We start from the raw sequence: 23,847 nt of genomic DNA on the forward strand, positions 1-23,847 counted from the left end.
TAATGTTTGTGTGTTAAGCCAAAGTCCTGGTTCACTGTTATTTACTCTGTATCTGACTTACAGATTCTGCTTTAGGAACAGGAGAGACAGAACGTATTAGTAAAAGCCTGACTGTTAGAGCGAAGGACGCGAGTGCGGACCCAGGGGTGTCTCAAAGTTATCCCAGAAGGATAACCACAAAATCGCGATAGCGATAGATTGGAAAGCGGGGGGAGAAACAACAAAACTGTTTAGAGCCACAACAGGCTTCCTAACATAAATAATGCACCGAAAAGGATTAACTAAACCACTGCTGCCAAGCAGCTGACTCAAAACCAAAATTGTCCAGGAGACCCAGAAAACACAAAACAAAAAGCAAAGGCTGCCAGGAAGACCTTTGATAACACAAAAGACTGGAGTAGACACGAAACTATCCAGCACCTCAATTTAAACAGTGGGAGACCGGCAACAGAAATCTTATGCAGAAAGTTCTTAGTTGGTGTTTATACGTAGATACACACAACCACTCGAGAAACCACAGGGAGAACCTCTCACAGGGAGAACCTCTGAAGGTGAGATAATGAGTCAGCACAAAGCACTGGAGACATGAAAACTCCCCACACCTGGGCTTAATCAAAGCCAATCAGTGCCACACACACCTGATTGCAATGAGTTGATTCTCTCACCACTCACTGAGCAGAAATAGTGAGTGCTCTCACATTTGCATTGTTGGACTCCAGGGAAGTACCAGAAATCAGGGTAAATATTTCATTTTGCATTTCTCATCTCTTTTTAGTATTCATTACTGCAGCTAGTACGATGCATATAAATACTGAAAATGTACTTTAAGAGTTACTGACTTAACATATTCTTAATTATATTTTAAAACCTGAGCTTGAAACTGTAATTTCTTAGGTATGACAAAGGCACTAATAAAATACTTTCTGAGAATGTTTTGTATTTCCCTGTTGGTAGACTGGAAGAAGGAAGAGTATGTGGGACAAAATAGTAAGAATTGGGCATTTAAAATGTGTTTACAGCAAAGTGTCAGCACAAACCTGGAGTGAGGCAGGCACAATGTTTAAAAAGGGTCAGTGACCCAGTGCCTGGTGCAACAGATACCCTGGCCAAGATCCGAGTACGCTCTACCCCAAAGTCCGGTCATTTGATCAGTGACAACACAAACGTACCATACTTTTACCATATTGGGGTACTGTGCCCGAGTCCCCTGGAAGAGGTGGTCTCGGGCATGATTCATGTGTACTCGATCACAGTCCGTGGTAGATTTGAATGAAACTGTAATCAAACAAGGAAGTGGACCACTGTGACGTCATTCAAAATATCTTTTGTTGCTCCAAAAACCACTGTATCGGAGTAGCACAGACCTGTTTCATCCTCTGAGCTGCACAATAGATGTGGAAGTAATAAGAAGGTTATTGTTGGGGTACCAGAAATAACAAAAACATCCACAGCTAGCACAATGGACTCAGTACATGATTGGTTGCCATGCTTGCTTCTTCTTCTTTGAGCTTTTTGGTGGATTTGCAAACCAACTGTGTGCATACTGCCACCTGCTGTATCGGACTGTGTGAATAAGCAAGTGTTTAACGTAGACTAGCGGGGGAAGGGGGCTATTGAGCCTAATGTGAAAACGCCCTTAATTTGGATGCAGAGCCCTGAAGCAACAGGACATCCTTTTTTTTTTTTCTGAAGTGCCAACTCATTACAAATGTTATCTCAAGACACTTTACTGAAAATTGTTCTCTTTTCTGTCTCATCCAGAACAATGAAGTACGTTTTGCTATTTCTTTTGCTGACCCTCTTGGGAACGTGCTCAGCCAGAAATCATGGTAAGTATACTGTAATGTGATAATAATGGTATTCTCTTTATTGTTGGTAAACTGAATGAGTTCTCTCTCTTCTAGTTCTCATACTAATCCATAGTACCACTTAGTATTGTAGTAGACGGTCTCGAACCGAAAGTACACTTCAAGTGAGAAATAGACAACGAGAAGCTGCCAATCAAACTTATTTAAGACAAGTGGAAAATAAACAAATACTATAATCACCAATGTTAATGTTCATTGTTGGGGGAAACTTACTTTTAGTGAGTAGGAATCTGACATCATGAAGCTATTTCCATGAATACTGCTTATATACACCTGTTACATAATAGCATATATTTCATATCAGCATTTTTTGCACTACTCACAACTACACTAGTATCTTATTTAGCTTTGTATATATTGTTTTTTCCTTAAATGTTTATATTTAATGTTAGTCTTTTGCACATTGAGAGCACAGTTACTGAAGACACATTCCTTGTGTGTTTAAGCATACGGTCAATAAAGCTGATTCTGATTCTATTCAATATACATCTATAAATCATTTCCTCAACAGAAAATGTGGCCTTGCGTGGCAAAGCAACTCAGTCATATCGCTATCCACATAACTTTGGGGATGCCTCCAGTGCAATCGATGGAAACCGTGAATCAAACTTCGACGCTGGTTCATGCACTCACACTATAAAAATGGACAACCCCTGGTGGAGAGTGGACCTGCTGGACAGCTACATCGTCACCTCCGTCATCATCACCAACAGAGGAGACTGCTATGCACAGAGGCTCAATGGGGCTGAGGTTCACATAGGCGACAACTTAAAAGACAATGGTGCTGCAAACCCACTGTGAGTGATATTAAAGCTACTGAAAACCTCGCAGTGCAATAGCCTAGAGGTAGCATCTGCACAGTCAGGGCCGATCACAGAGAGACGCGTCACTAGAAAAGCCTCGCCAACAAAACCCTAGTTTTATCCTCTTTGCATTGGTTACCCGTTTCTTTCAGTATCCATTTTAAAATGTTACTTGTAGGCTTTTCATGGCCATGCATGCAGGCACCAGACTACATCAATGAACTCCTCGCTCCTTAGCAAAGGGTGATCGACCATTTGCTCTAGTGGCTCCTCAGCTTTGGAATAATCAATGTTGTCTGTGGAAGCACTTGGTGAATCTGTCTTGAAAAGTGCTATATAAATGAAGTTATTATTATTTTACATTATATGATGTTTTAACAGACGTGTTATCTGACCTTCACACATCCCAGGTAGATAATGATCTTTTTTTTGGGGCTTTTTGTGCCTTTAATGGAGAGACAGGACAGTGGATAGAGCTGGAAATCAGGGAGAGAGAGTTGGGAATGACATGTAGTAAAGGAGCCACAGGCCGGATTTGAACCTAGGCCGCCCGCATGGAGGACCATAGCCTCCATACAAGAGGCGCGCGCACCACCAGCGCCCCGATTATGATCATTTTAACGTGTTTGTGTGTCTGTTTCAGGGCTGGAACAATATCTCACATCCCTGCAGGCATCTCTCACACGCTGACTCCAAGCACTCGTATCAGTGGACGTTATGTGACAATCGTTCTACCCGGTGCTAACAGGTATCTTACGGTCTGTGAAGTGGAGGTTTACGGGTACCATGCCCCGACAGGTGAGGATTTAAGCCATACAGTTCTATTTTAAATAAGTCACAGTCATTCTGTTCAAGCATGTATCTAAACATTTAAGTTCATACCTCGATCTGGTTGGATACTTGATTGTGATTGGCTGCTCAACAAAGACCCAGCATTACCAGTATGTTGGAATGGATACACATCAGTTATGACTTTATATGATGTTAGGAACAGGCACATGTGGTCTCCATCCCTCCCAAACAGAAATATTTCAGAATTGAGGACATTTCAGAATGGAAATGTTGTGGAAATTGTGTCTGATATATGGCAAGTTGCTTTGCAGATGTTTTTTTGTTTTTTAAATGGGAAGTACAAGTGGTTTGCATCAGTAGACCTGAGTGCAGGGGTGGAGTATGCCGGTGGAGGGGCTCAGATAAGTAAGGGGGAGATCAGAAATGTGGGGAAGGGGGGGCAGGTTGTGGAGGGCTATGTTAGTGGTGATGAGTGAGTATTTGAAAAAAACAGTGTTGTGATTAAAACACAGAAGAACAAACATATTTATAAGTGCTTGCATTTTATTTTACAGGAGAGAACCTGGCGCTCAAAGGAAAAGCCTCACAGTCATCATTGTATACAGAAGGCAATGCATACTTTGCTATTGATGGGAATAACGACAACGATCGGGTCCACGGGTCCTGCTCTCACACCGACATCAACTTCGCCCCCTGGTGGCGACTTGATTTGCTGAAAACCCATAAAGTGGATTCTGTCAAGATAACCAACCGCAAAAATCTTCGTTACTATCAACGACTGAATGGAGCCGAGCTGCGCATTGGAGACTCACTTGAAAACAATGGCAACAACAACCCAAGGTATAGTGTTCACTTAAAGGTCACATGCTATTCTCCTCTTCAACCAGTTTAAGTCTCAGAGCTCCCCAAAACATGTCTGTGAAGTTTCTTGTTTCAAATCCACTCTGATCCTGTATTTGATCATGCCTATAAACCCCTCTATTTCAGCCCTGCTCAGAATAGGCTGTTTGTGTGTCTGTAGCTTTCAATGTCTGACCATGCCCCCTCTCTGGAAGGGCTTGGGTGGCTCGGGCTTTCTGGCTCTATTGTTTACTGTGAGAAGGCAGACTCAGAGAGCAGAACAAACTTAGCTGTGGGAGTGTCACCCACCATGGGGAGGGGTTACTGCCCTTTTGTGATGTCATGAAGGGGAAATCTCCCAACGGCCTGTTTCAGCACACACTTTTTCTTCTGCTCCAGGGGCCTGTATGTACAGTACTACTGAAATACTGATTGTTTGTTGTCTCTGATTAATAATCTTCTGTTGTTTGTAAATATATGCATGGTCTGGGTGGACTGTGGAACCGAATTGCCCTCTGGGATAAATAAAGTTATCTAAATTAAATAAATATTTAGGAAAAGTTCTGCAGTAACACATGTTTCACAGTTATAACGGAGAACTTTTTTTTTTTTTTTATGTGACGTCTTGATTGGTCTTTCTTTTGTCAGATGCGCCGTGCTGGATAACATCCCCGCCGGAGCGACTGTTGAATTTCAATGTAATGGGATGGATGGCCGCTACGTGAACGTATTCATCCCTGGAAGGAAGGAGTACCTGACCCTGTGCGAGGTGGAGGTTTATGGCTCCGTCCTGGATTAGCATAAAGATTCACTTTATCCAAAACGAGCTAAATTTAACCAACTGAACTCGCATGAATCAAACTAATAGATAAGGCTTCATTTTGATTGTTTGCATTGGAAAATAATAAAATTTGTGTAAAAGGATAATTGCATCTTGTTTTACTGCCATGTATTTGTAGACAAAGCTGCCGTCAGCGCTGATAGCAATCAATAGTGACCTTCGCTGACGTCTCTCCATTACTGCATGTCCACAGGATCCTGTTTGTGCATTTCAGCCTGTATGTGTGTAGCATGTTCAATAACAGAGTGTAAAATAGATTAATAAGGTACATCATCAACTTCTTCTAAATCAATTGTAAAGCGCCAATTCATAACAAATTTGATCTCGAGACACTTTCCAAACAGAGCAGGTAAAACTCATTGTTATATTTTGTACAAAGACCCAACATTGATCCATCATGAGCACCAAGCAACATCTAGCAAAGTGGCAAGAAAAAACTTCCTTGAAGAGGCAGAAACCTCGAGCAAAACCAGGCTCATGATGAAAAGATGTCTGTTCAGAGTGATTTGGGGTTGGAAAGTGGGATAAAGGGAGATGCAGGAACAAGGATGGGGATAAACAACAACAATGAATGAGATAAATGAATACTCAAAAACGTTTAACAAAGAACAACAAAGAAGAAATAATCTAAGAAAAGGAGGATGATAAGAGGTTTTGATAGTGGTTGTAGATGATGTTGAAGAGGAGAGTTTTTAGGGACTTTTTGAAGGTGGAGAGGGGGGGTCTCTGATGGTTTTTGAGAGTGAGTTCCAGTGTGTGGGAGTGGCAATGGAGAAGGCCTTGTCCACCCAGGACTGATGGTTAGTTCTGCATGGGAAGAACAAGTGGTTTGCATCAGTAGACCTGAGAGTGCAGAGGTGGAGTATGCCGGTGGAGGGGCTCAGATAGGTAAGGGGGGACATCAGAAACGTTGGGGAGAGGGGGCAGGTTGTGGAGGGCTATGCTAGTGGTGACGAGGACTTTGAAGTGGATACGCTGGGTTTCGGGGAGCCAGTGGAAGTCATGAAGAACGGTGGTGATGTAGTCACAGGTGCAGGAGTGTGTGAGAATGCGAGCAGCAGAATTCTGGATATATTGTAGTTTTGTATTTGGAGCTACAGTGTAAGTAATAATGTTAAAAGTATGTGTTGTATATTAGCAGTTACAGCTAAGTATGATAAGAGACTCATCAGTCTAATATTGATGTTATGATTGATGAATTTCCTCGACGTCGTTGAACGCAATTGAGCGCTGCAGACATTCCCCCCCCCACACCTGTATCTGAAGAAGAATAGACAGGGAAATATCCTCCTGCAACCAGACCAGACAATGGAGCATTGCTCTTGTCGAATTGACTCCCGCTGCTTTCCCCCTCTTCTTATGCCACAAAAAAACGGCCCAGATCTGTTGATCAACCTTCAACAGATTGAACAGCGCACTTACCTTTGCACCGATCACCAGGAGATCCCAAGTAAGAGGCTTTTGTCTGGGCAGAAATAGCTTTAGGAAGGTTCCTTTTATAACAATTGATAATTGTGCATTATTGTTGACGGGTCATAACATCACATCCTGTTTAGTATCTGTTGTAAGCTGCTAGATTTTTGTTATTATTGCTGGATTGTCATGCTCACATATCGGTGTGTTTTATTCACTGCTGTGCTAGCTTACCTTCAGTTGATTACTTTCACCCTCAAAGACTAGTGCAACTGCCATTGAATCAAAGTCCAACCACTGGCTTTCTGGTGTTTAAGTTGTAGTTACTGACCTTATCTCAGAGAAGTTCTATCTGCTTCAAAGACCAAGCCACAGAGCTCACTTTGTTATTTGTCCAACATTTTGTCCCCATTTGACCTCACCACATCGTGCTTTTTCTCTCTCTTTGCCTCCCCCAACTCTTCTCACTCACACACACGCCACTCTGTAAATATTTTGTTTGCTGTAGTTTTGTTTATAATAGTTATTTGTTTGATTGAGTGTCATTGATTTTAGTTGATGTTATTTTATTAAATAATGGTTAGGATTCATGCCTTCCACTTATTTAAATTTAGATAGCTATTAAATATTCATTATATTGGTATTTAACTAATTAAATCCAAGACTGATTTGTGTTATTTGGTTATTATTCCCTGAATCCATGGTGGTGCCCCATTGTTATTCCTTCAGATTATTAATACTGCTAATTTATATTAATAATTAAATAATCATAATTATGAATATTAATTGAATAGCCTAATTTAACACATAAAACCCCAACATAAATTTTGTCTGTGTGCAAGCTCTCCAAACCCCAACATAATTGGTGCCATGTGTGAGGCTCTTGGCTCTCAGCCAACACTGATATCTGGTAAGTAGCTTTGCAGATGTAAAATAATATGTATTGTTAGCAAAGATTGGAAGGAAACAGATAAAAGTAAAATGCAAGGCAAGGACAGACCACATATTTAAAAAAAACAGTGTTGTGACCTCATAGTGATTAAAACACAGAAGAACAATAAGTGCTTGCATATTGTTTTTCAGGAGAGAACCTGGCGCTCAAATAAAGCCTCACAGTCATCATTGTATCCAGATAGCATTTCATACTTTCCTATTGATGGGAATAATGACAATGATTGGCCCATGGGTCCTGCTCTCATACCAACAAAACCTTTGTCCCCTGGGGGCAACTGTATTTGCTTAAAACCCATAGAGTGGATTCTGTTAAGATAACCCACCGCAAAGATTATCAGTTTTCTACACGACTGTAGAGACCCGGGCTGCGCATTGGCGACTCCCTTGAAAACAATTAGATTTAGAACAAGAAAGGAGGAGTATATGTGACCTTTGAATATCAGTCACATGGCCAATGACGAACAACAATCATTCGGTTTAGGGAACGGGGTGAAAATTACTTCTGGATCAAGATGTGGATATTTAGAGTCACTGTTGCAGACGCCCTGAGCACCTTTTAACTGTGTTTGGTAACTAACGAGCTATCTGATTGGCGGTTAGCTGACCAAAGATTATATATAAATGTTAGTAAAAGAAGTTAAATACATACATGGAGTACATCTCCATTGTATTGTTTCTTCTGAGATTGTTTCAATAAAAACATATACAAAAAAGAGAAGGGATTTTTTTGGGTGGTTGTAAACTTCATTTTTCAAAATACAGACAAAATAGAGAAATATTATAAAAGACATCTGAAACACACAAATGCCTGCATCATCTAGGATTCAAGACTAATGTGAAAATGTCTCAGGAGCTCCTTACAAACGGGCACTTGATTAACAGGATCATTTCTACACTATGAAACCTTCAATGAAACAAACGGCTCTGAAATGAGACCCCACAGATATCAAGCATGACGTGTGCACTTTAGTTAGTTCAACATCTTGGTTTGGCACTGTGTTTTTTGCGATCTCTGTTTATAAAACCTTCATCTCACTGATCTGTTTTGTTCTTTTTAATAAACATCTGCATCAAAGTCGACGTACCTCAACAATTTAAAGCTGTTATTACTGATCTTACAATCTGATTCACCCAAACTGTTTTACACTTAGAGAAACCAAAGTTTCCGAGGTTGTTTCATAAACAATTTTTTTTATTTATTTATGTAATAACTGACACCATGTCCTAACAGCACGCGAGCGTTGGACACCCCATCGCATCGTGCATGATCACACGCTGGCTGTCTGCATCCTTTAAATATTTACTTCTCCGCTCTGTGAATTTCAGTTTCCCCCAATAAACATTTTAACATGTGGTAGTTTTCTTTTGAAGGTGGACAAACATGTGTGGTGCTTTTGTATTGACGAGCTGTCGATTAAAATCACAACATTCAGAGCCTCATCAATTAACGGCTCATGGTGAGCTGAATTAAGTTTTTCTCCGGTGCTGTTGACACAAGTCAAAGAACGACATTTCAATCATACTGTGGATATCATAATTGCAGCACCAGCTGCACTTTGAACGACAAGCTAACAAGCTAATGAGCTCTGCTGAGTGACAAAAGCCAGTGTCAGCGCCTTTCAGAGCCCCCACCTACCTTGTTACTTGTTTGTTCATACGAATGACATGAATGAAAACAGAAACGGGACGTCAGGGTTAAAATAGTGCGCCCGGCAGTTAGGCAACCCCAATAGGAAACAGAAGAATCAAGCTGATTTAGTCGCTCTTATGTCGCATGCTGTTCGGACAGGCTGTTAGAAATGTTAAGGACATTTCAATTTGTTGCCAGACTAAACCTCAATATCAACTCCATATGTTTGTTTTGCTGTGGAGCGTAAATTGACGCTCTTGCTTAGTGGGTTGATAAAAGCAAAACAAGCTCAGTTGCCTGTTACTTTGTTCTTCAGTGGATATAAAGGACACTAACTGACAGTCCAAGCCACAGATCTGATGAGCTAAAATATGAATCATTTTCAAAGAGAGGTAATTTCTATTCATTTGAATTAAACGACACAGGCTAGCTAGATAACCGTAGCTTCATATTTACTCCTCAGACACAGGATTGGTACTCCATATTTTCATGGCCTAAAGCAGGAACTGAAAAACAACCTTTTAAATGAAATGCACTGCTACAAATATTTCAGATCAACAGATACAGAACTCCTAAAGTCATCAATAAACACACATCTTTCATGTGCTACAGGACCCCAAATCTGCAGCTTTTATGACATGAAACTTTGGCAAGAAAGATCAAAATCAAGAAAAAATTTAAACCACAAGCGGTGATGAAGGGCCCTCGCACCCCTGTGCATGTCGGGGTGTGTTGCAACCGCGGGAGTGCAGCAGCAGCGGAACGTGGCTAAGCAGCAGACCATGCAGTCCGATTTGTGTAAAAGTCGTACTATTTTATGCTGAGATAGGCAGCGTAATGAACATCACAGAAAATTTTGAAGTAGAGCAGTTCAGGCTGGCACTGTCATGATAGCTATGAAATATGGAGCAAATTGAGCATTGTGTAGTACTTATTCCTTGCAGTAGGAGGCGCTATGGTTAAGGCAAGGCAATAGCACATTTCAACAACAAGGCAATTCAAAGTGCTTCACACAAGACATCAAAAGCATCATGTCAGAGGAAAGAAAAGAAACATTAAAATAGAACATTAAAAAAAATATCACTGGAATTATTGAATCTGAACATAACTACACTTTTGTCAAATAGCTGATCTATCTATTTTTTATTTTTTAAATCAATTTTTTGTACATTCTTAATTTTTCTTTTTATATTTAAATTGTACTATGTTCACTTTTTGCTTGCAATCTTTGCTCTTTGCTACTGTAACACTGTAAATTTCCCCATTGTGGGATAAATAAAGGATTATCTTATCTTATCTTATGTTCAACTAAAAATAATTCAAATGAAATTAATTGAAATAAAGTTAAAATATAAAAAGAGTTAAAAGTTACAGTGCAGAGTTAAAATTCTAAATCTTATTAAAGCTATTTAATGAAAGGCAGCTGTAAACAGGTGTGTCTTCAACCTCGATTTAAAAGAGCTGAGAGTTTCAGCAGACCTGCAGTTTTCTGGGAGTTTGATCCAGATATAAGGAGCATAGAAACTGAACGCTGCTTCTCCGTGTTTGGTTCTGACTCTGAGGACAGAGAGCAGACCTGTCCCAGACGACCTGAGCGGTCTGGATGGTTCGTAATTAATCAGGAGGTCACTAATGTATTTTGGCCCTAAACCTTTAAGCGCTTTATAAACCAGCAACAGGATTTTAAAATCTATTCTCTGACAGACTGGGAGCCAGTGTAAAGACCTCAGAACTGGACTGATGTGATCCATTTTCTTGGTTTTGGTGAGGACTCTAGCAGCAGCGTTCTGGATCAGCTGCAGTTGTCTGACTGATGTTTTAGGCAGACCTGTAAAGACACTGTTGCAGTAATCAAGACGACTGAAGATAAAAGCATGGAAACGTTTTTCCAGGTCCTGCTGGGACATAAGTCCTCTAATTCGTGATATGTTCTTCAGGTGATAGTAGGCTGACTTTGTAATTGTCTTAATGTGGCTTTTAAAATTGAGGTCTGAGTCCATCACTACGCCCAGATTTCTTGCCTGGTCTGTGGTTTTAAGTCTGACTGACTGAAGCTGATTGCTGACTCTTAGTCGCTCCTCCTTTGCTCCAAAAACAACAACCTCAGTTTTGTCTTTGTTTAGCTGGAGAAAATTCACATCCACTCATGGATTTGCTCTATGCATTTACCCAGTGCTTTTATGGGACCATGGTTGCCTGGCGACATTGTAATATATATTTGTGTGTTGTCTGCATAGTTATGATAACTTAATTTATTGTTTTTTATAATCTGAGCTAGTGGGAGCATGTAGAGGTTAAACAGAAGAGGCCCCAGGATGGAACCTTGGGGAACTCCACAAGTCATTTTTGTTCGCTCAGATTTGAAGTTACCTATAGACACAAAGAAGTCCCTGTCCTTTAAGTAGGATTCAATCCAGTTTAGTACTGTGCCAGAAACTCCTACCAAGTTTTCCAGTCGGTCGAGTAATATATTGTGGTTAACCGTCGAACGTAGCACTGAGATCAAGTAAAACTAAGACTGAGGTTCTGCCACTGTCTGTGTTTAAACAGATGTCATTAAACTCTTTAACCAGAGCTGTCTCAGTGCTGTGATTTTGTCTAAAACCTGACTGGAAGACATCGAAACAGTCGCTCAACGTCAACAAGTTATTTAACTGTTGAAAAACAGCATTTTCGATTATTTTACTTAAAAAAAGGAAGATTTGATATAGGCCTGTAATTGTTCATTATTGACTTGTCTAGATTGTTCTTTTTTAATAGTGGCTTGATGACTACTGTTTTCAGGGCCTGTGGGAAGACATCTGAGAGAAGAGACAGGTTTACAATTTGTAACAGATTTGGAGCCATGACTTGGGAAATTTTTTTGAAAAAACCTGTTTGCAGAATATCAAGACAGCAGGAGGAGGAATTTAATTGTTGTATAATGTCCTCCAGGTTTTTAAGGTTGATTTGATTAAATTGTGTCATGGTGCTTAAGTTGGTTTTAAATGGACATAGCACATATCCTGATCCTGATGATGAGTTACTGACAGTTTGTCAAATTTTCTGGATTTTTTTCAATAAAGGTGGAAAATGTATTACAGGCCCTGGTAGAATGAAATTCAGATGCTATTGACACAGGAGGGTTTGTTAGCCTGTCGACAGTAGCAAACAGGGCACAAGCATTATTATTGTTTCTGGTGATGATGTCAGGGAAGAAAGATTGCCTTGCATTCCTCAGTTGTGAATTATAAGTGTGAAGTCTCTCTTTGTAGATGTCATAATGAATCTGGAGATTAGTTTTACGCCACCTGCGTTCAGCTTTTCGACAATCTCTTTTTCCGTTTCTTACCAGTGTTGAATTTCTCCATGGAGATTTTTTCTTACCAGAGACAACCTTCACCTTAGTGGGAGTAAGCCTGTGGGAAGGTGTTTGTGGCATGTAGGTGTGTAAATGTACATGTACATTATGTGTCTCCCTACCAACGTCAAAACACAAAACAGGGACTAGGAAACATTCATGTCGGTAGAGTGACATTGTTGTGTTTCCAGAATGGAGGCTATACCCCCACTCCTATGTGGAGTCAGAATCGGGTTGTCTGTAAGCGAGGGAGGCCCCCCTGACCTACCACCTCTTTCATGCGCTCCAACTCCCTGGCAGAACTGTCAGAACTTGCTTCCTTAGGGAGCTTGTAGGAACTCCGGTTATACCTACCCTTCTGTCTCAGGCTACGGCCATCCCGAGAGTTCCGTTCGGATCTGGTAGTTCTCAGTTCTCCAGGCTGGAACCTACTCTGTGGTTGAGTCCCACGTTCACCCCCCTGGCTCTGTTCTCTATTCTGCCAGTGATGTGGTCTCTTGTTGCCCTCACGTGTCACGTGACGTAAGCGTGTCTGCCAAACCACCTGTGCGAATCTCTTGATCTCTTTCATACTAAGCTGATGTGTACGACTATGCAGGGTGACATCTGACCGCACGCAGCCATGGAGATTGTGCATGAAGATGGACTTGAAAGTTTGGTTCTCTTCCAAACCTGGAGCCTCACGTCCCTGGAAATATGCAGATCTTAGGCGCCAGTAATAATCTTTGGGGGCCTCGTGCTTCTGGTGCAGGACACTGAAAGCACTAAGAAGGGCAGATGCAGGGTCAATGTAGGTGGAGTATTCCTGGCGCAAAGCATTGCAGAGCGCAGAGTACTGGTATCTGATCTCAGGCTGAAGGGTAGTCGTGAAGTTACGGACACTCTTGGAAGTTGTCTTCCAGATCAGCCTGAGTTTTTCTCTTGTGGATGTATCAGGTACATCACTGAGACACAGGTTAATCGCTCCGAGGTAATCATCGATGCAGTGGTCTGAGTTATCTGGGTCAAACCGCTCTACATCCTGTGCCATAGATTCAATGAGCCTTATGCGCATTCTTTGATCTCTGGGTAAAAGGGAGCCATCCGAGTCATCTGAGGTTTGGATATTCCTCAGCTGTGAATCCTGCGATGGGAACCTACAGGTAGCAGGAGGGGGCCGGGTGTTATCTCTGCCTCTGGGGGCTGAGAAGTCACCCCCCTTCCTATGTGGTGATTCCAACCTGTGAATGTGTGAAAGGGTGTCACAGCTGTCAGGGAACTGGGGTGTTTCCCCAAGGAGCGGGGCTCCACAGTCAAAATCAGGGAAAAATAGACTTATTTCCTCAGTCCTTGGGTTGTCCTGGCTGCTCGGTTCTTTACTGAGCTTTTTCAGCAGGGTTGTTTGATCTCTTGAGGGGCTTGGTCCAGGATCGGAGTCATATCCTGACGATATGTCTTGCTCCATGCTTACCTGTACTCCCTGAATTAATTCAAACATGTCCAACACTTTCTGCTTGGCAGTTTGTAAGTGCTGACTAACAGAGTTGTTTCCTTTCTGCAAGGATCGGACCTTTGGTGGGAGCGTCCCCATGAAAGCACGGACACTCCTAGCCGTAGTCTTCCAGATCCATTTCAGTTTTTCCTGTGAGGACGCATGAGGCAGGTCAAGGAGACAATGGTCAACTTCTCTAAGGTAGTCGTTAATACTTGAATCTGGGCTATCTGGGTCAAAACGCTTCAGATCTTTGGCCTGAGGTTCTATCTGCCTGGTTCGCAGACCCTGACCCGAAGGCTGGCGAGGGCCGTCCGAGACGTCTGACGAATTGTAAGCCCTGTGGTTGTCACGGTAGTACGGTTGCAACCGTGGCGGGGTTTGTGTTCGGCTCAGACGTGGCCGTCTATCATGGGACAGGTAATATTCGGTGCCCGATTGGACCCGTGCCTCCTCCCTGTCTCTAGGGGGCGTGAAGTCCCTCTTCCTGCGGGGTGAGGGTTCTATTGGCTCAAAGCGTATTGCAGAACGCGGGGGCCATGGGGCATTTCCCCATGACGGTGCTTCATGGTCTGGGGAGGCGTGGCGCCCTTCATCTTTACTCACCCAGCTCTTTACCGGGTAGTCTGAGGACGTGTGCGCTTTTGTGCCTGGGTCGACCCGGCGGTATCTTCCCCTCTCCTCCAGATCATTCAACATGTCTGTCTCCCTCCTCCATGGGCTTGGTTCAGTCTCCCATCCTTCGTCTGAGGTTTCCTCAGCTGACATGGGGGCTGCAGTACTTATCTGCCTATCCTGAAATCTGGGTACCGTGTCACTTTGTTTCTTCTGTTCGGCCAGTTTGCTGCTTTCATGCAGTGTTTTATTCTCCTCCTGCAGGGCCATGCAATTTTCCTGCAAGGTCTTTAGTTTATCCTGCAATCTTTCGAAGTCGTCCCGCAGGATCTGTCCTTCTTCTTGTACCCGGGCTAGCTGTACCCGGTGTATCTCATTCTGCACATTTGATTTGCGCTGATAAAGGAGGAGAATTTTGCCTAGAACATCTGAAGTTGTGCGTGTTGGCTTCCCAGTTGGTTGATTTGCATATTCAACCAAGCCCTTTAGTTTCTCTTCACATGTGCTGAGGGTGTAGGAGTTCAGACTGTCGAGCTGCTCTATAGGGAGGTGGACAAGATTAGCAACTACGTCTTGAAGGGGTGGATCGTCTGATCCACAGCGAGCCTTGGCCCATGGTTGATGTATGTCTTCTGCATACATTCTGTCTTTATTAGGGGTGATCCTGGCTCTGTGGTTGACAAGATCAACTAGCTCCTCTAATTTCTTATCACTAATGCTAATTGAATAGCTATATAGGTTGGCACTCTCCTCTGAGGAGAGGTTCGTCAGACCGGCAGCAGTTTCTTGCAGTGCTCCGTCGTCTGATCCAAAAGGAGTCTCAGCTCCCGGCTCACCTAGGGTTTTGGTACACATTTTTCGTGATAAAATGGAACCACAGTGGATTACTGTTAAAAAAAAACGCTAGATCAACACCAGAGCAAATCTTATCTAGGTTTCCCAATTGATCACTGCAGTCTATCCTGGAAGATAAGAGAGGGGATTCACACCTCAAGTCCTCAAAGGAAGGGAGGAACTCACACCTCTCAGACAGCTGGCTATGCGACAATGATGAGGTTACACTCTCATCTGGCCAAATGGCTCTCAAACAACAAGGAGCACCACAATCCTTTGGTAGAATACTTCAGGATCAAAATCTGGATTAATGCAACAAATCAAGTTCATTGAGAAAGTCACACTAGCTGTATCCTTGTGTCCAGTTGTTGTATGGACACAAAGGGGACAACAGTTATTGCTTTAACCAACAACATACAACACAACTAAGCCACAGCTTGATGTCTGCTTTGCTTAAACAACAAAAATTTAAAGAAAATATAATTTTCTTCAGAAAGATCCCTTTTAGGATTTAAGTTCGGATTACTGTGCATTTACGGGGCAATAAAGCTGGTTTATTGAAGGCCTCACACGGGGCACCATTTGTTGGGGTTGTATCAAGTCAACTTTGGTTATATTCTTTAATAATTATTTCTAATTATTAATAACATAAATAAAATATCATCAAACTATGTTTAATCTCGTTTTGGGGCACCATCCTGTACTCAGGGAAATATAACCAAAATATCACTCAAATCAGTCTCAAGTGAGTTATTTAATTACTAATATTATTAATAATTAATAACTATATTTAATAAATTGAAGGCGTGAGATCCGTACACAAAGCCTTCGCACCCAGCTTATATCACAATGCAAATACACCAGTAATCACAAACAACTGCTCTCTTAAATTATAACAGAATTTATTTAAACAAAGCAACATCAATCCAAAATCAATGAACTTAATCAAACAAATAACTATTATAAACTAATCTAAGCAAACAAACATTATCAAGCACACCTTGTGAATGAGGTGTAAATGTGTGTGTGTGTGTGTGTGTGTGTGTGTGTGTGTGTGAGAGAGAGGGGGGAAGAAGAAAAGGGGGAGATAACTTCGTACCCACGTGGTCGCTCACGATGGCGCACCTAACAAAGGCCTGGGTGTATGCGTGCGTGTGCGTGAAAGAGAGAGAGAGGGGGGGAGGTTACTCCGTCCCGCGTGGTCGCCTTTCCGATGGCGCACACCTAACAAAGACCTAATGTGGCCTTAATGTCTGAAAGAGACCGAGTTCGGCCCTACACGATCTGTGTCTCTGAGGCGTCTGGATAGCCTCGAGTGTATAAATCTCTCTCTTTGTGTGTGTGCGTGTATGGCCTATGTGCGTAATGGTGCGGTGGTGGAGTTAGTCTCCCGATGTATGTCTACCCGAGAATATGTGTGTGTTAGAAAGAGGGAAGAAAATGGGAGGAAAAGAGGAGCGTAGAGGAGGAGAGAAATGCGTGCCTGAAGAGGCCGGATCACAGTCTAACTCCCGCGCCACAACTCAGAGTAATTCCCTTCATTCACAGAAACAAACCAGTGGCCGAATTCAAGTTATACGGCTTACACTGGCCTTTCTGATCGGAAGAATAATACCCGGTTATAACGCTGTTACGCTGAACACATACAGGACGCAGCGGTCCGAAACAACAACAAGAGTTTTAAGTCGGTAAAACTCAGGACGCAGCGGTCCAACAAAATTACAGATTCTGCACAAATCAAACAATTGTTAAAAATACTCTCTAAAGCTAATTCTGCCCAGACCTAATTAAGCCTCACTTGTGAATCGCTTTGCCTGCGATTGGTGAAGGAAAAAGGAGTCCGGCGATAAAACAGATCTTCTGTCTGTCCTGGTGTAGAGGCGTCTGATGGCGGCGAGGGTCCCTTACGGCAAGAGCGGCTTCGTTGGTTCTCCGTCGAGGGGAAAGATGTCCGTTGATGTCCTTTCGTTGCAGGACGGAATAAGACCGTTATGTTTCTGATAGTCTGTTATAGCCTAACGCTCTCCGAGAAACTGAGATGCGTTCACTGGGCAATCCGAGCTCGGAATTTGGAACACTGCCGGCCGCGGATTACCTGCGCGCCAAAACTTAAAACAAAGGAAGATTGTTGCAGGAAACAGGAGGTGAGCTTGGGTCTCCGAGCACTTCAAGTCAGCGCGTGGTAAGAGATTGAACGAGGGGAGTCTCAGAGTTTTATCACCTGGCCGCCTTCCTGTGGGGTCTCCCTCAGGTTCCGGTCCCCCCTTTACGTCACATGTAGGTGTGAAGTCCCGCAGGGAATTCTGGGATAAAGAGTCCTTTTGGGCCTCTTGGTGATCTTAGTAAATAACTCAAAGGCCCAAGTCCATGGTTTGACTGTCCTAAGCCTGCGTGGCCCAACAACTATAACATCGACTAAGAAGCGGTATCAATCGCAATGGATTGTGGGATGGGTAGTTCCTCGACTCGGGAAGAGTCACAGCACACCTAGCAGAAGAAGAAAGTGCCTCATTAGCTCAATACTTCAAGTGTTAGCTTCAGAGTAGAGAATAAATCACATTGTACCTTTGTCTTTTTCTCAGTTTGTTAATGCCGTTTTTACGCCTGAGGGTACTGCGCCCCACAGTTTGTGCTTGCCGTCTGAGCGCGTTGCGAGGAAGTTCAATATTTTCAACTTTGGCGCAGCGCTCTGTGACGTCACCTCCAAGCGTTGTCCCACTTTCCTGAGCTCTAGTTTACAGACCTACCAGGACATCAGACAGAGAACTCTAGTTTGTGAAGACATGTCCAACAGTTTGGGTGTACCGGGTGGGTTTAAAACAGCAGCAGAAATGTGTGGCGTGTTCGTAAAGCGTTCGTTATAGAGCTGCAGCACCTGAACGAGTCTTGAGTGTGATTAGACTGTAAGACTAGTCTGCACACACACACACACACATCTCTGCCTGGGGAAAGAGTTGCTGTCAGGAAGTAGCGGGGGGGATTGGTACGCGAGTGCGGACCCAGGGGTGTCTCAAAGTTATCCCAGAAGGATAACCACAAAATCGCGATAGCGATAGATTGGAAAGCGGGGAAGAAACAACAAAAGTGTTTAGAGCCACAACAGGCTTCCTAACCGAAATAATGCACCGAAAAGGATTAACTAAACTACTGCTGCCAAGCAGCTGACTCAAAACCAAAATTGTCCAGGAGACCCAGAAAACACAAAACAAAAAGCAAAGGCTGCCAGGAAGAACTTTGATAACACAAAAGACTGGAGTAGACATGAAACTATCCAGCACCCCAATTTAAACAGTGGGAGACCGGCAACAGAAATCTTATGCAGAAAGTTCTTAGTTGGTGTTTATATGTAGATACACACAACCACTCGAGAAACCACAGGGAGAACCTCTCACAGGGAGAACCTCTGAAGGTGAGATAATCAGTCAGCACAAAGCACTGGAGACATGAAAACTCCCCACACCTGGGCTTAATCAAAGCCAATCAGTGCCACACACACCTGATTGCAATGAGTTGATTCTCTCACCACTCTCACTGAGCAGAAATAGTGAGTGCCCTCACAGTTGCGTTGTTGGACTCCAGGGAAGTACCAGAAATCAGGGTAAATATTTAATTTTGCATTTCTCATCTCTTTTAAGTATTCATTACTGCAACTAGTACGATGCATATAAATACTGAAAATGTACTTTAAGAGTTACTGACTTAACATATTCTTCATTATATTTTAAAACCTGAGCTTGAAACTGTAATTTCTTAGGTATGACAAAGGCACGAATAAAATACTTTCTGAAAATGTTTTGTATTTTGCTGTTGGTAGACTGGAAGAAGGAAGAGTATGTGGGACAAAACAGTAAGAATTGGGCATTTAAAATGTGTTTACAGCATTGTCGGCACAAACCTAGAGTGAGACAGGCACAACGTTTAAAAAGGGTCAGTGACCCAGTGCCTGGTGCAACAGATACCCTGGCCAAGATCCGAGTACGCTCTACCCCAAAGTCCGGTCATGTGATCAGTGTGAACACAAACGTACCATACTTTTACCATATTGGGGTACTGTGCCCGAGTCCCCTGGAAGAGGTGGTCTCGGGCATGATTCATGTGTACTCGATCACAGTCTGTGGTAGATTTGAATGAAACTGTAATCAAACAAGGAAGTGGACCACTGTGACGTCATTCAAAAAGTCTTGTGTTGCTCCAAAAACCACTGTATCCGAGTAGCACAGACCTGTTTCATCCTCTGAGCTGCACAATAGATGTGGAAGTAATAAGAAGGTCATTGTTGGGGTCCCAGAAATAACAAAAACATCCACAGCTAGCAGGATGGACTCAGTACATGATTGGTTGCCATGCTTGCTTCTTCTTCTTTCAGCTTTTTGGTGGATTTGCAAACCAACTGTGTGCATACTGCCACCTGCTGTATCTGTGTGAATAAGCAAGTGTTTAATGTAGACGAGCGGGGAAAGGGGGCAATCGAGCCTAATGTGAAAACGCCCTTAATTTGGATGCAGAGCCCTGAAGCAACAGGGCATCCTTTTTTTTTTTTTTTTTTCTAAAGTGCCAACTCATTACAAATGTTATCTCAAGACACTTTACTGAAAATTGTTCTCTTTTCTGTCTCATCCAGAACAATGAAGTACGTTTTGTTATTTCTTTTGCTGACCCTCTTGGGAACGTGCTCAGCCAGAAATCATGGTAAGTATACAGTAATGTGATAATAATGGTATTCTCTTTTATTATTGGTAAACTGAATGAGTTCTCTCTCTTCTAGTTCTCATACTAATCCATAGTACCACTTAGTATTGTAGTAGAAGGTCTCGAACCAAAAGTACACTTCAAGTGAGAAATAGACAACGAGAAGCTGCCAATCAAACTTATTTAGGACAAGTGGAAAATAAACAAATACTGTAATCACAAGTGTTAATGTTCATTGTTGGGGAAAACTTACTTTTAGTGAGTAGGAATCTGACATGAAGCTATTTCCATGAATACTGCTTATATACATACTGTAAGAACTCTAGCTCAAGTAAAATAATCATGTTACATAATAGCATATATTTCATATCAGCATTTTTTGCACTACTCAACTGCACAAGTATCTTATTTAGCTTTGTATATATTGTTTTTTTGCTTAAATGTTTATATTTAATGTTATTCTTTTGTACATTGAGAGCACAGTTACCGAAGACACATTCCTTGTGTGTTTAAGCATACGGTCAATAAAGCTGATTCTGATTCTATTTAATATAAATCATTTCCTCAACAGAAAATGTGGCCTTGCGTGGCAAAGCAACTCAGTCGTATCGCTATCCGCATAACTTTGGGGATGCCTCCAGTGCAATCGATGGAAACCGTGAATCAAACTTCGACGCTGGTTCATGCACTCACACTATAAAAATGGACAACCCCTGGTGGAGAGTGGACCTGCTGGACAGCTACATCGTCACCTCCGTCGTCATCACCAACAGAGGAGACTGCTGTGCACAGAGGCTCAATGGGGCTGAGGTTCACATAGGCAACAACTTAAAAGACAATGGTGCTGCAAACCCACTGTGAGTGATATTAAAGCTACTGAAAACCTCATACTGCAATAGCCTAGAGGTAGCATCTGCACAGTCAGGGCCGATCACAGAGAGACGCGTTACTAGAAAAGCCTCGCCAACAAAACCCTAGTTTTATCCTCTTTGCATTGGTTACCCGTTTCTTTTAGTATCCATTTTAAAATGTTACTTACCACCAGTGCCCCGATAATGATCATTTTAACGTGTTCGTGTGTCTGTTTCAGGGCTGGAAAAATATCTCACATCCCTGCAGGCAGCTCGCACACGCTGACTCCAAGCACTCGTATCAGTGGACGTTATGTGACAATCGTTCTACCCGGTGCTAACAGGTATCTTACAGTCTGTGAAGTGGAGGTTTTCGGGTACCATGCCCCGACAGGTGAGGATTTAAGCCATACAGTTCTATTTTAAATAAGTTACAGTCATTCTGTTCAAGCATGTATCTAAACATTTAAGTTCATACCTCGATCTGGTTGGATACTTGATTGTGATTGGCTGCTCAAATATGACGCTGCATTACCAGTATGTTGGAATGGATACACATCAGTTATGACTTTATATGATGTTAGAAACAGGCAGATGTGGTCTCCATCCCTCCCACACAGAAATCTTTCAGAATTGAGGACATTTCAGAATGGATATGTTGTGGAAATTGTGTCTGATATATGACAAGTTGCTTTGCAGATTTATTTTTTTTTAAATGGGAAGTACAAGTGGTTTGCAACAGTAGACCTGAGAGTGCAGGGCTGGAGTATGCCGGTGGAGGGGCTCAGATAAGTAAGGGGGAGATCAGAAATGTGGGGGAGGGGGGGGCAGGTTGTGGAGGGCTATGTTAGTGGTGATGAGTGAGTATTTGAAAAAAAACAGTGTTGTGACCTCATAGTGATTAAAACACAGAAGAACAAACATATTTATAAGTGCTTGCATTTTATTTTACAGGAGAGAACCTGGCGCTCAAAGGAAAAGCCTCACAGTCATCATTGTATACAGAAGGCAACGCATACTTTGCTATTGATGGGAATAACGACAACGATCGGGTCCACGGGTCCTGCTCTCACACAGACATCAACTTCGCCCCCTGGTGGCGACTTGATTTGCTTAAAACCCATAAAGTGGATTCTGTTAAGATAACCAACCGCAAAAATCTTGGTTACTATCAACGACTGAATGGAGCCGAGCTGCGCATTGGAGACTCACTTGAAAACAATGGCAACAACAACCCAAGGTATAGTCTTGACTTACAGGTCACATACTATTCTCCTCACACATTTTTTTTCTTCTGCTCCAGGGACCTGTATGTACAGTACTACTGAAATACTGATTGTTTGTTGTCTCTGATTAATAATCTCCTGTTGTTTGTAAATATAGGCATGGTCTGGGTGGACTGTGGAACCCAATTGCCCTCTGGGATAAATACAGTTGTCTAAATTAAATAAATATTTAGGAAAAGTTCTGCAGTAACACATGTTTCACAGTTATAACGGAGAACATATATATATATATTTTTTTTAAAATGGTACTTATGCGACGTCTTGATTGGTCTTTCTTTTGTCAGATGCGCCGTGCTGGATAACATCCCCGCCGGAGCGACTGTTGAATTTCAATGTAATGGGATGGATGGCCGCTACGTGAACGTATTCATCCCTGGAAGGAAGGAGTACCTGACCCTGTGCGAGGTGGAGGTTTATGGCTCCGTCCTGGATTAGCATAAAGATTCACTTTATCCAAAACGAGCTAAATTTAACCAACTGAACTCGCATGAATCAAACTAATAGATAAGGCTTAATTTTGATTGTTTGCATTGGAAAATAATAAAATTTGTGTAAAAGGATAATTGCATCTTGTTTTACTGCCATGTATTTGTAGACAAAGCTGCCGTCAGCGCTGATAGCAATCAATAGTGACCCTCGCTGACGTCTCTCCATTACTGCATGTCCACAGGATCCTGTTTGTGCATTTCAGCCTGTATGTGTGTAGCATGTTCAATAACAGTGTAAAATAGATTAATAAGGTACATCATCAACTTCTTCTAAATCAATTGTAAAGCGCCAATTCATAACAAATTTGATCTCGAGACACTTTCCAAACAGAGCAGGTAAAACTCATTGTTATATTTTGTACAATGACCCAACATTAATCCCTCATGAGCACTAAGCAACATCTAGCAAAGTGGCAAGAAAAAACTTCCTTGAAGAGGCAGAAACCTCGAGCAAAACCAGGCTCATGATGAAAAGACGTCTGTTGAGAGTGAGTTGGGGTTGGAAAGTGGGATAGAGGGAGATGCAGGAAGAAGGATAGGGACAAACAGAGCAACAACAACAATGAATGAGATAAATGAATACTCAAAAACGTTTAACAAAGAAATAATATAAGAAAAGGAGGATGATAAGAGGTTTTGATAGTGGTTGTAGACGATGTTGAAGAGGAGAGTTTTTAGGGACTTCTTGAAGGTGGAGAGGGGGGGTCTCTGATGGTTTTTGAGAGTGAGTTCCAGAGTGTGGGCGTGGCAATGGAGAAGGCCTTGTCCACCCAGGACTGATGGTTAGTTCTGCATGGGAAGAACAAGTGGTTTGCATCAGTAGACCTGAGAGTGCAGCGGTGGAGGGGCTCAGATAGGTAAGGGGGGGATATCAGAAACGTGGGGGAGAGGGGGCAGGTTGTGGAGGGCTATGTTAGTGGTGATGAGGACTTTGAAGTGGATACGCTGGGTTTCGGGGAGCCAGTGGAAAGTGCAGGAGTGCGTGAGAATGCGAGCAGCAGAATTCTGGATATATTGTAGTTTTGTATTTAGAGCTACAGTGTAAGTAATAATGGTAAAAGTACGTGTTGTATATTAGCAGTTACAGGTAAGGATGATAAGAGACTCATCAGTCTAATATTGATGTTATGAT

General features: G+C 42.4%; 1 protein-coding gene across 1 annotated transcript; it reads left to right on the forward strand.

The window, feature by feature from the left end:
• Positions 1 to 1,765: 1,765 nt before the first annotated feature.
• On the forward strand, positions 1,766 to 22,790 carry LOC132983171 (uncharacterized). The gene is made up of 11 exons (XM_061049403.1): positions 1,766 to 1,833; positions 2,375 to 2,665; positions 3,315 to 3,469; positions 4,018 to 4,303; positions 4,952 to 5,101; positions 14,311 to 14,372; positions 19,983 to 20,090; positions 20,662 to 20,947; positions 21,181 to 21,335; positions 21,896 to 22,181; positions 22,512 to 22,790. Exons 1-11 carry the CDS (start codon positions 1,766 to 1,768, stop codon positions 22,660 to 22,662), a joined length of 1,998 nt encoding a protein of 665 aa, XP_060905386.1. The 3' UTR covers positions 22,663 to 22,790.
• Positions 22,791 to 23,847: the final 1,057 nt, after the last annotated feature.

The sequence above is a fragment of the Labrus mixtus genome, chromosome 11 (assembly GCF_963584025.1).
Source record: "Labrus mixtus chromosome 11, fLabMix1.1, whole genome shotgun sequence".
Lineage (NCBI taxonomy): Eukaryota > Metazoa > Chordata > Actinopteri > Labriformes > Labridae > Labrus > Labrus mixtus.

Coding starts and splice junctions, on each gene's coding strand:
- LOC132983171 (XM_061049403.1), top strand. CDS start 1,766: ATGAAGTACGTTTTGCTATTTCTTTTGCTGACCCTCTTGGGAACGTGC. Junction 2,666..3,314: donor AATGGTGCTGCAAACCCACT/GTGAGTGATATT, acceptor TGTCTGTTTCAG/GGCTGGAACAATATCTCACA. Junction 22,182..22,511: donor AATGGCAACAACAACCCAAG/GTATAGTCTTGA, acceptor TTCTTTTGTCAG/ATGCGCCGTGCTGGATAACA.